General features: G+C 45.1%; 1 protein-coding gene across 4 annotated transcripts in view; it reads right to left on the reverse strand.

Annotated features, from left to right (window-relative positions):
- Positions 1–1,581: 1,581 nt before the first annotated feature.
- The window catches only part of BEND7 (BEN domain containing 7), an 85,763-nt gene continuing 66,789 nt past the window's right edge, over positions 1,582–20,555 (reverse strand). Inside the window, exons 7-9 of one of the 4 annotated variants that reach the window (XM_052650907.1) lie at positions 16,197–16,316; positions 7,175–7,228; positions 1,582–5,447 (exon numbers count right to left, since the gene is read on the reverse strand). In XM_052650907.1, coding sequence (XP_052506867.1) covers positions 5,434–5,447; positions 7,175–7,228; positions 16,197–16,316 — 188 coding nt within the window. In that variant the 3' untranslated portion in view covers positions 1,582–5,433. Of the gene's footprint in view, positions 5,448–7,174; positions 7,229–15,313; positions 15,351–16,196; positions 16,317–20,555 lie in introns of those variants that run through there. The other 3 variants (XM_052650908.1, XM_052650906.1, XM_052650909.1) reach the window with 3 other exon arrangements.

Genomic DNA, 20,555 nt, shown 5'->3' on the forward strand with positions numbered 1-20,555 from the left:
CCGCAGGCTGCACTCCCTCCTCCAGCCGAGCTAGTGCATCACTGAGTCCTCTTGGTCCTCCTGTGCTTTAGCATGTGGGGCTTGGTCCTCTGGGGTCCTCTATCCATCTGTAGTTGTTCCCACCATTTCTTAATGGGACTCCATGCTCCTGAGTGCCCCTCCCCTCAACTTAACATGCCAGACTTTAGCCAGACCCATCAAGGGTGCCTGTAACTCTGATCAGACCTCTTACTCAGAATCCTTCAGTGGCCCCCACAGCCGCCCCATTTTGTGGGATGGTCCCAGGCTGCCCCAGCTCCAGCCCTCAACCCTTGCTTCCCAACCCTGGCTGTGCTAAACCAACACAGCATCTACCGACAACGAGCGTTCAGTAAATGCTTGGGCAGGACTCGGAGGGCAGGACTGGGAGGGCAGGACTGGGAGATGAGTTAGCCGCCATCCACCCATACTTAGTTTTAAGGGCGGGCCTGTAGGAGGGAGACAAGTGAGGCAGGTGTGTGAGCTCTTATTCTAAAAAAATGCAAGTGGTGCCCCTTCTGGTGGTGAAACTCGACCCCCTCCCCTCACTGGATGAGAAAAGCTCTCCAGGGTGTCAACCAGGAGAACTGGAGAGCACAGATCTTCACCAGTAGGTGGGAACAAAGGTGTCCCGGGGCCAAATCACATGACATAGCAATAATTGAAAAAAAAAAAACTCCCTGGTAAAAGGGCCATGTCGAGCCCTGTGTGTGGCAGTGGAGTGGGGGCTGGGGGGAGGCGGGCAGGGGAGCAGTTTAGCATGAGGGGCAGGTTGGGGCCAGACCCTCAGCTTCCAAGGGATGCGGGTACATGGAGGGTTCATGAAGGACCAGTTGGCAGGAGTTTCAATTTCCTTTCTTTCCAAGCAGCTCACCCTTGTCACCTTCATTCCTGAAGTCCAACGGCTTTCTTACCCTCCTCCCAGCGGTAGACTAGCCCCACCACCCCCATACCCCCAAACAAGGGCCCAAGAACTGGACCTGAACCAAAGCCTGGACAGAGCTGACAGACCCTCCCGGGGGGGCCTTTGGAGGCAGGAGGGGGCAAGGACCCATGAAAAGTAGCACCCTTCTGTGTTCAGAGAGGAGAATAAAAGCAATTAGGTTTGAACAGCCACTTTGCATTAGAGGAGACTGACTTGTCCTTCTGATGTGTTGTTTCCATAGAAGCGGGGCTTAACCTTTTAAGTGAAGATTATGAAGGCACCTAATTCATTTAAAATTAGGCTTCAAACATATCAGTACTTACTGCTCAAGTGTTACTGTGGGGCTTGCCATTGATCTGATCGCCAGGCATAGCCTGTGACTTGAGACGCTCCAAGACACTCTTTCTGGTGGCAATCTGGTCCGTGCGTTTATTTTTTAAAATTAACTTCATAAAGAGATGATAAAACTTTCACGTAAGATCACCAGAGTATTCATAAATACCTTTTAATTAATGGCTTGCACTGGCTCCTCTTCATAAACACGGGAGGGCTGGCACACAGGCACGAGACAGGCGCATTCAATTAAAGTAATTTATTGTTTTCTTCCAGAACAGACATAAAGGGCGTCTTGGGACTTGATATCACAACACATGTTATACACCATTTTCACAACTAGCCTTGCGTGGAATTTTTTTTTTAAAGAACATAGTAATCTTAAAAAAATCTAAATATTTACATATTAATAAAACATATATACAGAAGATTGAGACATGATCCATAGGTATGGAATAATTTTTTTTTTTTTGCTAAGAAAGCCTATAAAAAGGATTTCTGAGTAGAGTCTGAACAGTAGTCACAGTTAAGTAAACACAAATACACTTTTAATTTACAAAAATGATTTTGCCGTTGCAGTTTTACAACACATATTTCCAATTTGTGAATCCATTGCACATATCTGTGAGCTGAACAATCCCCACCCCCCTCTCAAGTAGTGAAAAATTCAAGCTCTCGCCCAGTCTTGGCAGGAAGTGCTTTGAAGTTTCATGGTGTATATTTAACAGATTCCACAGCCGTAAGGTAAATGTTTCTACCTTTATTCCCAACCTATTCATCGTATTCATAGTATTGTAACAGAGGTGAAAGGTCACTAATTAATCTTTTCAATTCCCTTAAGACTTCCTTCCGAGAGGCAGAAGACAAATTTTAAAACACGCCTTGCAGAAAAACAAAAGCTTCGGTTCACAGTACTTCGTTAGACTCTGTGATGAACAGAGGGGTGGGTTTCAGGGAAGGGCTTATTAACTGGCCTGAAATGGAAAAGGCTGACTAAACTTGTGATGGAAACCATTTCTCTGAACCTTCCTGGAGGCTCCAAAAAGGAGACAAAAGACACACATGGATGAGATGTAGCACACTGGGACCAGCCTTGTCACTTTACAGGGACGCCTCCCATGGCCTTGGGTTAACTAGCTGGTCTTTAGTGGATTCCAGAATCCCCCTGGAGCTCTCCTCCTGGCTCAAGGTCAACTGCCCTGTGTCACATGTATGGCACAAGTACCTTGGATAGGGTAGGAAGGAATTGAGGCTCCTGGTTTCGCTAGCTAGTTGACGAGTTGTTGCCCAGCCCAGGATGGCCCTAGCCCTCACTCGTCAGCCGCCTTACCGCAAAACGAGGGGATGGGACTGAGGGCCTGAGCTATAACTCTGAGCCCTAACACTCTCTGCTTCGATCAAATAAGTGTTAGGGACATGTGTTAAATGACAGTGTAGCATACCACCCTTTCCCAAGGTTTGGTGTTTGTGCTCTCCAAGTTCCTTTCAAGCCAACTTTTGGCCTTTGGGTCAAGTGTCAAAGATTCAAGGAAATTTGCTTTCTACAGTAAATGAGGTGTAAAAGTAATGCTTCTAAACAAATAGGCTTATTTTAAATTCACCATCTCAACTAGAGAAAGGAATCTGGAGATAAATCTCTCTGTAAAACAAATACCCACATGCCAAAATACTTCTTGGAAATGAACCCACATTTTCATTGGTTGGTTTTATATCAAGTGGAGAGCACGTGTGCTAGAACTGAATGAAGTGTGAAGGGTAAGTACATTTGTGGCCAGTTGCCACATGATGCCACAAGCCTGGACTACTCAGTTAGAGCCATATGTTAAAATAGTTGTTGGGTATCATGTGGAAGGCTGCTTACTCTGAGTTTCTCACCTTTCAATTAGGTATTTCGTCACTGTGTTGACACAACCTACGTGAAAGGTTTTTCTTTCCTGACAATTCACGTATCATTTGCACTTATCAGGGACATGATTATTTTGGGGGGAAATGATGCCACAAATGATTTCATCTAATAGGTTAGAGTCACCCTGTCTCCCAAAACAACTTTTCCATCTTCGAGGCTGATGACAGTTTTAATTAATCTTGGCTTTCACCACTGCTCCTTCAGTCCTGAAAGGGCCACTCTCCTTTATAAAATGCATTGAAGCAATTTATGTTAAAATGTGTGCTTCCAAACTCTCTACCATATTCACATTGAAAAAAAAAAGAAAAGAAAACTGCTCCTTTTTGATGGACAACGAACCAACTGAATGATATGTTGGATGTCAAAAGGCTGAAAGTTCAACTCTAAAGATGATTTTTTAAAAATCTTAGACCAAATTGGAGGCTTGATTATTGCATACGACAAAGAAAGAATATGAAAACTATTCAGACATGACGGGTCAGCTCCACGGAACGCCCACACCTTGCAGTGACCTGAAATACTAGTGGATCTTTGAGGAGATTCAAGTGAAAGAGCTGTGTGTACTAAGGAGCAGGGTCACTAAAGGAAAGTCTAGGCAGTGAAAGCTGTCCCTGTGTCTTCCGGTTTTTCTCTCCTGGTGTCAAGTATATGACCTACAACAGAGACAAGAGCGTGAAGGGGGTCCCTTCTCTAGGGAGGGCTTGTATGCTCTTCCATGACACAGCCAGACGTAGAACCTCTTGGGGAGGCGTCTGTGTCTTATCTCTAAATCACTATTTCTTAACCAAGGCTTTAGGTGTGCCAGATGAGCAATTTTAGGCCATTAGAAATCTGCAATAATGATTTTTTACAGGAAAATCCATGAATGTGTGTTACTTCTAGAGGATGTTCACATCTATTATCCAGCAATAGAAAATGGCTAAATAAAATATGATTTACCTATAAAACAGAATACTGTGCAGCTATTAAAAGAATGTGTATGGTGATTTGTAATACAATGGAAAATTCTTATTAGGTGGTCAACCAAAACAGAACAAAACCTTAGGGAACCAACTGGATGGATTTGACCTCCAGCATATAAATTTTTAAAAAATACAGAGAAAAGGCTGGGAAAAAAAACACCCAATAATAATGACTGTGTCTGGGTGGCAAAAGTAATTTACTTTTTCTTTGTTACACTTTTCTGTATTTCTAAAAGTATGTAAATGGATGCCAAATGATGACCCCAAAATCTAAGCCTAGGTACACTCTGCACTAACCTACTTCAAATTCAGAAGTCTCCCAACTCAGTGCTGATTCCTGGCCTTGCTCAAAAACGCTTACTGAAAGGGTTGAGGGAAGAGAAATTAAGAAAATGTTTTTCCACTATAAAATCTGTATTCATTTTGTTAAAACTAGACAAACAGAAGGTTGCTTAAGTGTGATGGATTGAGATTAATGTCATCTGACGCCTGACTATAAACTTGGCCTGGTTGGTTCTGGTTCATAGAAACACTTGGGGAGTTACACCCCTGCCCTAGCCCTCCTCAACACACATGAATTTGGAAGGAGCAAAAAGACCTTAACCGGATAATAAAGGCATTGTTAAATCTTTCATAAAAGACCAACTGTGGCTGGCTCAGATAGACCAGATGACCAGATGAGGACGATCTGGCCAGTGAGTCTCAGATCTAGGAAGGAAGCTGCATGGGACGGTCTCAGACGGTCTCATTAGGAGACTCATAAGAAGAGAGCATGCGGTGGTGGCGCTGTGTTCAGAGAAGCCCCAGGATATGAGTTTAGGTTAGAGGCTCTGGGGAGACATGCTAGTCTAATCAAGATCATTTAATTCCACAACCGCAAGATTCGGGCACCAATCCGTGACTTCTTTTCCCTTTTCCGAGATGATTAAGTGGTATTATTTCTCATGCTGTCTAGTGATTTGTATCAAATCTCTAGCAGGAGTCTAGTGAAAAGACCTGCCGGGGGTGTCCCACAACTGCCCTCACTGGGACCTCACAGCCTCGGAATCTGAGGACAAACCCGAGAGCTGAACTGCAGCAAACTTCAGGCCGGCTTACGACGGGGCGACACTGAAATGGAATCCTACAGGGATTAGTACATCCATCAATTCTTACGATCTCTAGGAAACATGCAGAGAAGGTTTAAGAAAGCTACGCAGTGGACCGGCTGGGAGTTCAGAGGCCTAGGCTCCGGCCAGGCCACCAACCAGCTGTGAGACCTTGAGAAAGTCATTTAGTGTTTCTGGGCCTCAGGCTTTTTTACCTGTAAAATAAAAGGACTGGATAAAAACGAGGGACGGGACTAGATGATCTCTAACGTTCCTTTTTTCTCAGAGTCCTTGAAAGTGTTTTCAGTTCCATGAGGTGGTTCTACCATCCCAGATTCAATTTTCTCATCTGAAACATCTTTCTGCCTCCATCTTCAGATGGGAAAATGCAAAGGTATTATTTCAAGGGGAGTGGTTTTCAAATAATACACTTCTTAAAAGCTCACTGTGGCAGATGGTAGCCAGGATGGGCAGTGCAAATGCCCTGGGGACAATGAGGCTGGTTGGGGAGGAACCCTGAAAAGTATTGGGTTGGCCAAAGAGTTCATTGGGGGTTTTCCATAAGACTTTGGAAACAAAAGTTTCCAATGAACTTTTTGGCCAACAGATACAAGTAGAACAGCCAGGGGTTCCTCCAGAGGGCCTCCTGAAAGGGGACAATCTCATCATTAGTAGCAGCGCTTCCTGCCTCTACTGGGAGGGGGAGGTCAGAACAAGGATAATGGGAATTGTCCTGACACTCAAAGAAGGACAGGAACAATAGAGATCATGCATTTCAGTTCTCTTCCTTCATAAATATGGACACATAGCCAAACTAGAAGAGAAACCACTTTTCTGGCATTTCTGTAATGACTATATCCAGTGAGACCTTGATAGAAGCAGGTTGCTGTTGGCCTCCGCAGTTTATTTCATTTATCTATCCATCTAGCTGTTGCTTACTCAGTGACAGAAAAGGCACTTTCTCACTTGTGCAGCCGTGCCTACTCTGAAGTTCACTAATGTGTGTCTGTGCACCTTGAAGTCAGGGTGAGTGCTGCCTGTGTACACGTGGCCTGGCAGAGTTCCTACACATGCCTTTCATAGTTGCTGGCTTTATCATGTCAAAGGGAGAGAACACTGAGCTGAGCTTGTTCACTGACAGGGTTTTTGTCGGGGAGGTGCAGGGTAGGGGGTGTCTGGGTTTGGTTGGTAGAGGCTCTTCAGGTATTTCGAGAGCAGTCAATACAGAGTCTTGAGACCAACTGAGGGATAAACTCTGTCACGTGGCTCGCTGATCGGACACCTGTCCCTTGGGCTTTCAGGTAAGAACTGAGGCACAGGTAGAGTCCAAGGTTGGAAGGATTACTGGAGAGTTAAATAATAAGTTTGAATGAAGTCTGCAGCTTATCCCTGCCGCAGATGCATCAGTGAGATGCTATATTCAGCTGATCCGGTTACAGTGTTAGCCATCCCGCTAGATGGATCAGCTTATTCACTCACTCAAAGCACAGTATTCAAAGGGTGCCCATTATAGGGAAAGTGGTGATACTGCCCCTCAAAGCCTTTTGGGGGAAGGAGGGAGAGGCCAGAACAGACAGGAGTCCCATCATAAAACAGATGATCCCCAACCTAAACAGAAATATCATTTTATGTTAAAATAGATATCTTTTTAATGTCCCAAGGTTTGGGAAGGCAAAATGTGACACTAAATTCTTAGGACTTGCTGTTCTGAGGTTTTGAAGAAGATGAAACAGAATGTGAGAAAACTGTAGCTTTTCATATTCAATTTGCAAAATCTCCCTGAACGCAGAGCACTGAGCTCCTCTGAGGACTAAGGGCTGGGTCTCTTAATGGAAGTAGTCTGCTCAAGCATCGGCATCTCTGATGTTAAAAATATTTTCAACGCAAATATTCTCATATGCCATATTTTCCAGTGGGTGATGAAAATGGAAATGTGTTTTACCTGTTGGGGTTAGAGAAACACTGTCCAGCCGTTCATCACCGTCAACTGCCTCTGCTGGTTACAAACATAAAACACAAATCTCATTAGTTTCAAGGCATTCATTCATTCTGCCTAATACGGTAATACAATTTAAAAACTCCAGCATACATAATAGTTTTCACCTTTCTTTTCCCTTCTCAGTTTACGTTAGATCACATTAGAGAGATTTTAGGAGCATTATTTAAATGAAAAAAATTTTTAATGATATAAAATCTATTTTTGTGTAAATTTTTTTATATCTTATGATCCTTATTGTATCACTCATTGATGATTTCAATTCATTTTCACTTATTTACATAGGCTTCAGTATATACCCAGAATCTGGGGTGAATTGTTTAAACATGATTGTTGAAAGCATGGAGGTCAGTGAATTCCTATGGCAGAATTTTACTGGTCATCCCCAGAAACATTCCAGTGGGGCAGGCTTATGACAGCTTGGGAATGAAACCTTTTCTGATGGCTGGAAACTCAATCTAAAATTGACATCAAGTCATGGATAAAATCAGAATAATAAGCATTTCTTCAAAAGATTCGTGACTTCTATGCTTTAAAATGCAAAATGCTGCTCATCTCATATATTTCAATCTCCCTGAAGAGTTTTCCAAAGGTAGATCCTTTTGTCACAGAGAACCTTCCACCAAGTACAAAAAAAAGAAGGTGCCTGTTTGTTTCCTGGTAAGTGATGAGCTTGTCAATTTCCCGGACGTACCGTGGACGGGCCAGAACATTCCACAGCTACTGGGATCACTCTGGCCTGCTCCCTCTGTCTGAAGGCTGTGGCTCTGTTGGAATTTCCTGCACGTGTGCCCAAGAGGGCAGTTGGGTGAGGGCTGATGTGTGCAACACGCTGTAATGCTGAGTTGGTGGGATGCAAACTAATGCTTTGTTCTTGTTCTGCTTGCTGCGGTTTTGTTTTTTGGCTGCTTGACATCTTAATTCCCCCACCAGGTATGGAACCCATGCCCTCTGCAGAGGAAGTGTAGAGTCTTAACCACTGACTGCCAGGGAAGTCCCTGATTGTTGTGATTTTAGACACAATCAGGGTTCAGAGATGGATGGAGACATTCAGAGATTTCCCCTCGTTTACCTCTCTACCATCCTGTCTGCAGATTGCCACACGCTGGCCCGTGAAAAACCCATCGCCCCTCACCTGCTAAACCCACCAGAAAGAGAAAACACCGAGAGAGTAGTCAAGACCAGTTTTGGTTGGAGAAGATGGTGATGTAGGTGAATGCTTAATAATGAAAAACATATCCAGATGGGACAAATGGTAAGATTAGAATTCTGACAATAGATTTATGGGCAAAATACGCTCACACTAAAATGTTAAGTGCTTCTCTCTGCATGAAAAGTTTATGGCTATTTAAAATTTTGTTCAAGTTTAACAAATTTTAAAATTTTATTTCATATTTAAAAAATAACAAGCATGTTATTTTCATATTTAGAAGACATTATTCTCTTAAAATTTATTTATTTATTTGGCTGTGCTGGGTCTTAGTTTCAGCATGTGGGATCTATTCCCCTCACCAGGGATTGAACTCAGGCCCCTTGTATTGGGAGTTCGGAGTCTTAGCCAATGGACCACTAGGGACATCCTGACATTATTCTCTTCTGATTGGTTTCAGTGAACTTAAATAGGAAGATGATCTTTCATTGTCTGGGATTTAAAATTTTCTTCAGTAATAATAATAGCTCTGATAGGCATCACCATTTACTAAACGCTTACCACCTACTGAGCACTTACTATATGCACCGTGTCATCTAATCCTTAGCAATCCCTACAAGGTAGGTCTAACTTATGCCCATTTTAACAAATGAGGCAATGGAGTCAGACATTAAGAAATTTACCTAAGGTAATAAAACAGCTAGTAAGTGACTCTGCCAAGGACTTGACTCAGGTTAATGCCTTGACTTAATCTCTTTGCTATTAATAGTCCAAACATATATAACATGCATCACTATAAGCTACATTTTTAAAACTTCAGGTTTTTTAAATTAATTTTTTAAACTGCAGTATAGCTGATTTTACAATGTTGTGCCAATCTCTGCTATACAGCAAAATAACTCAGTTACATACATAAAGACATTCTTTTTTTATATTCTTTTCCATTATGGTTTATACCAGGATATTGACTGTAACTTCCTGTGCTGTACAGTAAAGCCTTATTGTTTATCTGTCCTATGTATAAAAGTTTGCATCTACTAATCCCACGCCTTTCCTCCCTCACCCCACTTCCCCTTGGCAACTACAGGTCTGCTCTCTAGGTTTATGAGTCTATAAAACTTCAAGTTTTAGTTCATTTTACACTTTAGTAACTTTCTCTACTTCCTATGAAAAACTGCATTTCACTTGGTGATGACAAAAATCAGTTCCAGGGATGAAGTTGATCACTTTGTAATTCAGCTATCCTCATTTTTTATAAACAGGCCTGTGAAAATATGTGCTCTGTAAGAACCAAACATACACAACCCCCACATCTGTAAAGGATTATGTATAAATTAGCAGCTGACCGCTGCACGAACAGGGCCAAGTGTCTCAGATGAAGAACACGACTGTTACTTAAATTTAATTATAACATCTGTCTGTAACAACAAGCTCACAGTCTTTCTTCTCTGGTGACAGGCAAGTTGTGAGATTTGAGGAAGATTGAACAAGTCCAATAAAAATGTAATAGCAGCGACAGCTTTACTCTTAGATCCAACAGCAACAAAAAAATTGTGATTTCCGTGCCAAGGAAATAATCTAATGAAAATTATTAAAAAAAAAATCTACACCAGGAAAGGAATCATTCCAGTTATCGAAGAAAAATTATTACATGTGATGAGAGCCCTGAATGAGTTTCTATTTAGATTTGCAGAACAACTTTTCAAGTCTGTGGGAGGCACCCTTTTTTTTTCTGGAGGCTGTGAGGGCTGGCTTTAGCAGTGAGTTGATTGTTTGCCCAGGTGGAGTTGTGTACCTAATTCCAGGAACTGGGCCAAATACGATAAATCAGGTCGAAGCTGTGGAATACCTTTGAGGCACTGTATTGTCACTTAGACCAAGAAGGAGACACAAAAAGAGCAAGCAATAGAATTGAAGCCCGGCCCCTCAGTTCCCATCACGTGACGACAGCAACACACGTGGCTCCTGCTCGTTTGCTGGGGTCCCACTTCCGTGCTGCTTGGAGAGAATGAAGTGGGGCAAGATTTGACAAAACTGGGAGACAGAGCCGACTTGGCAGTCACTGCAGACGCGCTGCCATTTTCGCTCTCCCGTGGTCTCTGTGTGGTCTCTATGTCACCTTCCACTTCTCAGACACTGATAGAACCTGCTAGAAGGGCAGGCGAGAACTGCCAAGGTGCCAATCACAGCTCTCTGAGCAGAAAATCTAAAGCCAGGGCCAGAAGTGAAAAAGTCCTAAATCAGATAAGACAGCGACCCCAGAGCAGGGCAGGCAGTCATCTGGGCAGGTGAGATGGGGGAGGGGGGCGGAGACTGCACCCCATTCTGTACCAACAGGCACGGGAATTACTAACCCAAACCCTGAGATGGTTAAGAAGTGTGTTCCCTGGCCAATCTATCTGGGGGATGTGGAGGAAGGTCCCCACTGTGTGTGTTACAGGGAAGGGAATGGAGGCCAGAGCTTAGAGTAATTGGTCTCAGCATCCGACAACAGAAAAAAACAACAAAAAAGAGGCATGTTTATGTATAAAATATACACAGGAGTGGGGAACAACATCAAAACGGAGCCTGTTGCTCTAGTCCAGCGTCTCTGAGAACAGTGCTCTCCAGTGTACTCAGCGCAGGCCCAGCACGCTACACCCGATGCACGTCTTCTGCCTTCGAAGGCGACTCTTCAGACTAGAATTTACCGGTCCTTTAGGGATCAGTGAGTCACTCGCCATCAGTCAGGTGCAGGCTCTGGGACACCGAGCCCGCTTCCTCCGGGTGGTCTCTGCAGCTCCTCAGGTAGCAGAGTCAGGATGAGAATTTATCCCATCCTTTCCCCGCAAGCTCCCGATGAGCTCCGAGCACTCCCTACACCCTCCGTGTGCTCCCATCACCCCTTGTAACACAGGGAGCGGTTTTGGTGGAAGGAGCCTGTACAGATTTGCTGGAAGCTGATGGCATGACTGGGACCAGGGTGCAGGGACCACAGGGCAGCAGGTGGCCAGGTGGGGCGGCTGTGGCTCGTGGGAGTAACCTTGTATTACATTTCAGTCTCTTCACAGTGATAAATCTCAGTTCTGTCTGATAATAGACTTAGTGTCTTTTGTTCTGGGGGTTTGAGAATTTGCTCTGAAAAGCAACAGGTAGATACAAGTGCTCACATACTCAAAACAGTCAGGATGGGTTAATGCAGAATTCAGGCAACATAAGACTTAATACTAACAGGGCCAGTGTTCAGGCTTATTCTTGAAATTTGATTAGGGATCATCTGAGACATGCACCCAACATGACACCAGGGCTCACTGAACAAGGGGTGACTCACGGTGCTGTCCTTCCTAACACCTGCTAGTCAGCTGCAAAGAGCTCTTTCCTTGGAGCCTGAGATCTAAGGGGTCAAGAGTCACAAGGAGGCCTTTGTAAGGCGTCGCCAGGTGGAGACAGGGGACCTTCAGTCTGAGAAGAGATGAGACCCGTGGCAGAAGGTTGATCTTCCCAGGTGTTACTCAGTTAATCCACTCGGTGTGAGGTCCAGGCATCCTGACCCACGACTCTGAACCTTTGGGGGAAGCTGGGAGAAGCGGCAATTGGGAGGGAAGAAAGAGGACTGAGGAGATGGGGGAACAGAAGTGAGAGGAAGGACCTGAGAAGGAAGGCCAGGCATCTGGAGAGTGGCTGCAGGGGTGCCCAGGACACAGCCGCCCCCAGGCTCTGGGGGCGTGGGGAAGCACTGGAACCTCAAGGAACCGACAGGTTATTCTCTGGGATTTCACGTGACTGCGATGAGCTAAGTCCTGTTTGCTGTGGACTGCTGTCCCTTTGTTTCTATTCATTGGTTCATTGGTTCATTCAATAAATATTCCCACGTGTCCATGCTGTGGCACACACTGCTCTAAACATTTAGGGACACACAGCCTCTGCTCCCAAGGATCTCGTGGAGGACAGACGTGTGTCCCTGTCATGATTCTGGTGGCAGAAGATCAAAGTGTCTGGGCTGCCTGTGAGGCCTCCAGGAGGAAGTAGCCTTTCAGATGCTGCATGTTTCCCAGGCAGACAGAAAGTGGGTGTGGGGGTGGCAGCCGATTTCAGACCAGGGAGGGGGCTGATGTGGATTCAAGGGGCAGAAGCTGATGGCAGGAGATGAGGCTGGCACTAGATGGTGAAGAACCATGCATGCCGTGCTGAGAGGGGTGTTGAGCAGGGATTTTATTTGGGAGCCGATAGGAAGTCAGATGTATTTAATCTGGGGAGGGGCATGAACAGACCCCATTAGCAGAGGCACAGGGAATGAAGACTCGGGTCTCAGGATATGGCCAAGCCTAGAGCCGAATGCTGGGGACAATGGGTCAGTGCACGTCACCAGGGAGGATGCAGAACAGAGGAGACAGGCAGAAGTGAAAGAGCCAGGGAAGGAGACCCCAGACACGGAGGGGGAATCTAGAAGAGAACCAGAATGGAATCACAGAACCTGGGGGAAGAGCGTGTCAAGAAGGAGACTCGACAGGGTAAAAATCAGTATGGAGGTCAAGTTCAACTGTTAATATAAACAAGTGAAATCTGATGATCCGATGTGAACGTGGCAAACGTTCTTGTAGAGGAGTGAAGTCAGAGGGCAAAATGCAGTGGATTCTAAGCATGGGGAGCTTAGCCAGTGACCTGTGATGACCCAGCAGGGTCGGATGGGAGGGAGGGGATTATGTATATATATACATATAACCGATCCATGATGTTGTCCGCAGAAATTAACACAACATTGTAAAGTGATTATCCTCCAGTAAGAAATAAAGTGAACTGGGATGGGGACATGAACTCTGGGAACACAGACCCTTTGGGAAGAAATCTGACCAACGATGCCAGGAGAAAGACACAGAAGTGCTTTTAAGATGTGCAAGGAAAAAAGAGTCACTTTGTTTTGTTTTGAGTTGGCAAAGGGAAGGAGAATAAGGTCATGGGCATTTTTTGAGCATTATATATCTGCTCTCCATCAGTGGCAATACTTTATCTAATTTTAACTCTGAAAACACCTCGTGGAAGGCATCAGCCTCGTTATATAAATGAAGAACCCAAGGCTCAGAGGTTGAAACATTGGTCCAGGTTGCCAGGAGATTGTAAATGGCAGACCAGAGCTAGCAGGGCAGCGTGTCCTCTGCACCGCACTGTGCTGTTTATTGCTGATGATTTGGGGATGCAGGAGGCAGTGAAAACCGGAGACAAAGATGAGGTTGAGGGCATGACTTACTGTACAAGCCTGAAAACCTTTGAGAGCAAAAGGAGCATCACTGATAATCACGCCTGGACCACAAGAGCAAAGCGGCTGCCCTGGCATAGCAGGCCGGTGGGTCTCCTGACTCAGGATGAAACTGTGGCTGCCCCAGGGACCCCCACACTGCCAAGCACGGCTGTGCCCAAAGACAGACCTCTTCTGAGAGGTACGCTAACTGCATTGATAGACATTCCTGTACAGCACACATCAGGAGCCTCAGGACAGCGCTGAGACTGGCTGTACTTCTTGTCCCCTTAGTGATGGAGACTCAAGGATAAGAAGGACCTAGTGACTTGTCTGAGGGCCAGAGCTAGTGAAGAGCAGACATAAGTCCTGGGAACTGGATCTACTGACTTCTCTGTGACTTGTTACCTAAAGCGATAATCCATTTGTTTACCAGTTAAATTAGTAGTCCACTGCTCTTTATAAAAAGAGAATCAGTTAAGTGTAAAAAGAAGCCAGAAGGGTAAAGAAGGAGGAAGGGAAAATTTTTAATAGAAAACTCATCCAGGAGTTGAGTCCTGCTGCTGCTGGTGCTGCTGCTAAGTTGCTTCAGTTGTGTCCGACTCTGTGTGACCCCATAGACGGCAGCCCATCAGGTTCCCCTGTTCCTGGGATTCTCCAGGCAAGAACACTGGAGTGGGTTGCCATTTCCTTCTCCATTGCATGAAAGTGAAAAGTGAAAGTGAAGTCGCTCAGTCGTGTCCAACTCTTAGCGACCCCATGGACTGCAACCCACCAGGCTCCCCCATCCACGGGATTTTCCAGGCAAGAGTACTGGAGTGGGGTGCCATTGCCTTACTTTTATAGACCTGCAAGGGTTTATTTATTTATTTATTATTTATTTTTGGCTGTGCTGATGGGCTTTCTCTAGTTGTGGACAGCAGGGGCTATTTGGTGTTTTGGTGCTAGGGCTTCTCACGGTGGTGGTTTCCTGTTGCAGAGCACAGGCTTTCGGTGTAAGAGCTTCAGTAGTTGCGGTGCACAGGCTTAGTTGCTCTGTGGCACGTGGAATCTTCCTGGACCAGGGACTGAACTCGTGTCCCCTCCACTGGCAGGTGGATTCTTATTCACTGTGCCACCAGGGAAGTCCGACTATAAGGTTTTTCACACCGAAAAACCACGCGGTTCCTCAGTGCTCTGTGTCCTGTCAAGGGCACTCTGAGCCTGAGCCCAGAGCTTTCCTTCCAGGGGCTGGTAACTGGGCTCCTCAGCAGGCTTGGTCACTGTTACTTCTACTCATGGTGAGAATTCCAAGAGGCTGTGTTACAGACAGTCTCCTGAGTTTGTACTGCTGTTCTCATGGAACCTCCAGATCTCTGTTAAATCCCAAAGTGTGACATTCTAGCATCTAAAATCTGTCTCCCCAGATGATGGGAAAATATATGGTACATATATGCAATGGGATATCACTCAGCAATAAAAAGTGAAATAATGCCATTTGTAGCAACATGGATGCAACTAGAGATGATCATACCAGATGAAGTAAGTCAGAGGGAGGGACGCCGCATGATGTCACTCATATGTGGAGTCTGAAATATGGCACAAATGAGCCCGCCCACGAGACAGGAACAGACTTAGAGAGCAAGCTTCTGGTCGCCAGAGAGAAAGGGGAGGGGGAGGGATGGACTGGGAGTTTGGGGTTGGTAGATGCAAATTATTGTATTTAGAATGGATACACAACAAGGTCCTTCTGTACAGCACGGGGAACTATATTCAATATCCTGGGGTAAACAATAATGGAAAAGAGTATAAGAAAAGAATGTATGAGTTAGATGAGTCACTCTGTACAGCAGAGATTGGCACAACATTGCAAATCAGCTATATTTCAATAAAAATAAATAAAATCTGTCTGCCAAACTCTCACATCACAGCCACAGAAGCACAGACGGCTCTTAGAAGGCCAGGGGTCCTGAGGTTTGATTAGGAATTTTTTAAAATAATAACTACACAATGGCAGAAAAATGACTCCGAAGGGATTCTTCACTGGTAAACTGTCCCATTGCTAATTTGAGGAGACTGCAAATGCAGATACCCAAATCTAAATGGGCAAATGCAACCGCTGTTCACTTTTCCTGGAAGAATTATCCCAGAATAGCCAAGCCCAGGTTGAAAAAAAAAAAGGTAAGTTAATATTTTACTTAAAAAGCCCTTTCTACTTCACATGGTATTTCTGGTAGGATGATTATTGTTATTTCATTTTTTTTAACCTTAAACAACTAGTACTTTTTATAAAGGCATGCAGATCCAAATAAAAAACCAATAGGTAACATAACAGATCATAAAAGAGGGACCTTGTTTCAAACTTAAAACTACCAATGAGATTAGCAATCTTTTTCATTTGTGCTAAAATAAATGGCCTGATGTAGTTTTCACTGTTTAATCTTAGGGTGAATTTCAAAATCATTTGAATAAGATTTTAAAATACAAAACCAAGGCAAATTATATAAAGCTTCTCCTTCGAAAGACAAAAGACAATGAAGTATCCGAGAGTAAAGAACTGTATTTTGCAACATCTAAGAATTCAGTTGAGGGCTTCTGCAATTAATCTTCTTGCAGCTTATTCATACCTGAGCCTCTTTTTAACCTTCTTCTCGCCAGTTTGATTTGATCCTGCAGAATCTGAACCCAGTCTCTTGGGCCAGGAAGTTTATCCACGTGATTAGCAGTGCAATATTTTTCTGTGAAGACTGAAAGAAAATGTGAAATATTGTTAAACATTTGAAAAAAGAGAATGCATATTTGAAATAGGAACATAACCCCAAGAAGGGGGGGGGGGGGGCGAAGAGTATATTTCTAAAAGATGTCACTTCTGCAGTGGCTATTGTCCAAATCCATATGACATTCTTTTGGTGAAGATGGAGCTTGGCGGGGCCCATCCTGCACACCATATCCTGTGCTTCTACTGAAACTGCTTTTTCTGATTGCTCCATGTCCATGTGTATGTGTCTTATGGACAGAGAAAATGCTTCCTAGGGGGTACCTTGGCCCCATGACAGAATTCTGCAAGTGTATTAATGTATTTCACTTTTCTGTTGTTAACTCAAAATCAAATGGAGGGGACTTCCCTGGCGGTTCAGTGGTTAAGACTTCCAATGCAGGAAGTGCGGGTTCAATCCCTGGTCAGGGAGCTAAGACCCCACACGCCTCGAGACCAAAAACCCCAAACACAAAACAGAAGCAATATTGTAACAGCTTCAATAAAGACTTTAGAAATGGCCCACATCAAAAAAATATCTTTAAAAAAAATCAAATGGAAAATTACACAGAGAGATGATGTTCTCATGGTGATTCCCGCTAACTGGATCAGCGCTCAGTGGAGCAATGCAGCTGGGTCTTAGTGAAAGCTCCAATCCTACTTTGAGTCAACTTCTTGCATCCTGAGCTAGCAGCTCCTAGAGAAGAGCTCCCTAGAAGCACAAAGGAAGCTCTGGGAGTTGTGTGCCAGGACACAAGGGAGCAGGACAATTATCTGAGCGAAGCCGCACAGCGTGCGGCGGTGCTGGGGCTGGCACTTCTGCTTCGCACTGCGTTCCCGAGCACTGTTCAGCCTGCTCCCCTCGAGGCCAAGGCCTGCCACGCGGTCACGGCACACTGCCTCGTCGGTGTTTAAAATAGTGATGGTTTTAATGTTTCAAAGGTTTCTTTTAAAAAGAAAGGACAGAGGAAAATGTCAGATTCAACTAACTGTAAACAATTTCTATTGAATAAAAAATAAAATTTTCATTTGAATGAGCAGAGCTAGTGGCACTCAATCCACCACCACAGGAAGAGCTCATCCCAAATAAAAGTGTAACTTCAAGCCTCCATGGATAAATGGACAAAGTAGGCTTGGCAAAAACAATATGGAAGACATTCAAGTAACATGTAAGCCTCTAAGCTGCAAAACACACTTTATACCTACTAAATTAGATAAGCGATTAAGATAACACTAATATTGATAAAATTGTGTCAACCTGGCACATGCAAGTTTGACTGTCGGCATAAACTGGCAAAACCCTTTTGGGAAATAAGATGGCTGTGGATGACGAGGGATGTAAAACTGTTATTCCTCTGGATTGGTAATCCTATGTTGTTAAATTTATCCTAAGTAAACAGTAATGTGAAAGAAGGGGAAAAAGTCATAAACAGTCTGGAATCTGTGGGGGATGGGTTTCAGGACCCCCATGGGTACCAAAATCCATGGATGCTTAAGTCCCATATGTACAATATGTATTATATGCATACCTTCCCATATACTTTTTAAATCATCTCAGGGATGATTTAAGATTACCTAATACAAGGCAAATACTAAATAGATGCCTGCACTTGGCAAGTTTGTTTTGTTTGGAACTTTCTGGAATTTTTTCCCAAATATTTCGATTGGCAGCTGGTTGAAACTGCAGGTGCAAAATCCGTGGATGTGGGAGCAGGGGTAGGGTTGGAGGGAGTGTACAAACATCAACAATCCAGTTGTGCAGGAAGAGATGCAGGGCGGCCTGGGGCGGGTAGCTATGTGTCGGGGTTGGGCGGGGGAGCACGGATGCCTTTGAGGAATGTGCATAGTCATAGAGGCTAGTGAAGACAGAAGGGATGATGGAACAGATGGGGAACTGGCATTTCTGGAGACTCACATGACTTGTAAATCCAGGAGGAGGGATTGTGAGGGGATGGGCCAGATGCATTAGGCACGGTTTGGGACACACTGAGTTTGGGGCATCTGTGGAGACCCCACGGGGGATGGCTGGCAGTTGTTTCAACACAGATGCCTGTAGTTCAGGGAAGGGGTCTCTGCCGAAGACGTAGACTTCAGGGGCACAAATGTGTGTGGTTGTTAAAATGACAAGAGAAAACACAGTGGGCAGGGAGGTTTCAACAGAGCGCTGGGCAAGCATAGAACAGCAGGAACCCCTGGGGTCTGAGGGAGGCTATGGCACAGAGTCCAGGAAGCAGCTGGGAAGCATGGTCTGGTGCAGGTGGGAGTGTGTGAATACACTAAAGGGGAGAGACCCACAGTCCCCAGTGCAGAAGAGCCAGGAAGGTGTGGAGAGGGTCCCTGGCAGCCAGCAAGGACATGGGGAGGGTGACCAGAGATGGCACTCTCCAAACACCAGGTTTGTGGGAGCAGGGAAGAAGAGGAGGAGGAAGGCTGGGGTGGGGGAAGGCAGGCAGCACTGTTGGAGGGGGTAGGATCCAGAGAGAGGGAGGGAACAATCAGAGGGACCATACACCAGAGGAACTGGGGGTTGGGATCCTGGAGAGAGAAGGGTGACCCTCAACCAGAATCAGGAGGAAAACTTCCCCCTCTGAACCCAGAGAAGGGGAAGACAGGGGTGGACCCAGAAGTGGCCAGAGGTGGTCATCACTGCCTCTGATGCCTCACTGAACCTGGAGAGTGCGGGAACATCTGGAATTGTAAGGCAGTGAGGATGCAGGGTGCTGAGCAGGAGGGCCGCGTGCTTGTGGTGGCAACCGCAGGGCAGGCGTTTTCTCCAGGGCACCTGGCAATTCCTTGTCCAGAGTGGAGATAGCGATGGGAGGGCTGGTCTAGGGTTAGGCATTTGCTGGCTGGTTTTGGCAAAGGTACAGGATATAAAGGACAGCATTGGAGATGTTGGTGAAGATGCCCACTCCCCTCCCCGGAATGAATTACTGCTTCCTTCAGCCATTTTCCTTTCCACCCAAATCTAGGAAGCAAGTGAAGCCAGAAAATGGTTCAGACTTAGGACGATCTAAGAGACCAGGGAATGGAAATCTCAGTGGGGTTGGCAAGGAAGTGCCAGGGAGAAAGGGCAGCAGGATGTGCGGTTAGTGGTGTAGGGCTGAAGCGGAGGCTGAGAGCCAGTGCAGACGAGGTCGGGACACTCTAGCTCTAGGAAGTCACGTGGATGGTGAGGTTTTCCCAGATGCCAGCAGGACCTGGGGGAGAGAGGACGATGTGGAGTGGTGCTGATGGAAAGGCTGTATCCTAACTCCCAACTGAGAGGAGGAGGAGGCAGAATTAAGGTCCAGGGAAAACATCGACAGGCTGCCCACCACAGGGCACATGGGCCATGCAAGTAAGCAGCCTCCACCCGGGAGACAGGCAGAGGGGACAACATCCTGGGGGTGGGGCTGCCTGTGAGTCTCCTCTACCAGACTGTAGACAACTGCAGGGGCCTGTGTCTTGTCTCCCTAAAAGCACCTACTGCAGTGCCCCCAACTAAGAGCCCCATAAACGTCTGAAGAATAAACAAATGTACTTTCTGCTTTTGTCTCTGATGGAAGTAAATACAACAGCTCAGACATTTAGGCCAATTGGAGGAGCAAGGCCTATCTGAATTAATAGAAAGTCTTAATGGCATATATTTAAAGTAACAGGTTTTATTATAGTCAAATACCCACAGTGACATTTCTTATTGTGACACTTCTTAATCAGAGTTGCAAAAAGGTTCTTGAAATTCTGTTTGAATGACTATAAAAAAGTACCTGTATTTGGCACCCTATTAGTTTATAAGAAAATTGTACCACAAAATGATTGAGTGTACCATCTTACAGGTACACATCTCCCTCCTTCCTCATAATATTATTTATGTAATTAATTTCCATAGCAACCCCTCTCTTCCTAGACTGGGAAATGCATGCATCCAAATTAGCCCAGATTAGGAAGTAAAGATTTGAAATAAACCAAATAGATTTGGATTATGCCGACATCGAAGTGATTCTTAGCAGATGCATGTTCAGGAGTAGAGGGAAAGTCCCCTAACATGTGGGTGGCATCCAAGGGGATCCTTCTAATCTCATCCTGAGCTCAAGTATTCTGCTGCATGTTCAAAAGGCAACAATTGCTGGCTATTTTTTTCTCCTTTCAGCAAAAGCTTATCTGCTTTCAATCACAAGAGACCAGGGAACTCTCTGCCTCCTGGGTCTGCATCTGAGACCTTTGAAGGCAAAGTATTAGGCTTTCAGGA

The sequence above is a fragment of the Budorcas taxicolor genome, chromosome 13, assembly GCF_023091745.1.
Source record: "Budorcas taxicolor isolate Tak-1 chromosome 13, Takin1.1, whole genome shotgun sequence".
In the NCBI taxonomy this organism is placed as follows: Eukaryota; Metazoa; Chordata; class Mammalia; order Artiodactyla; family Bovidae; genus Budorcas; species Budorcas taxicolor.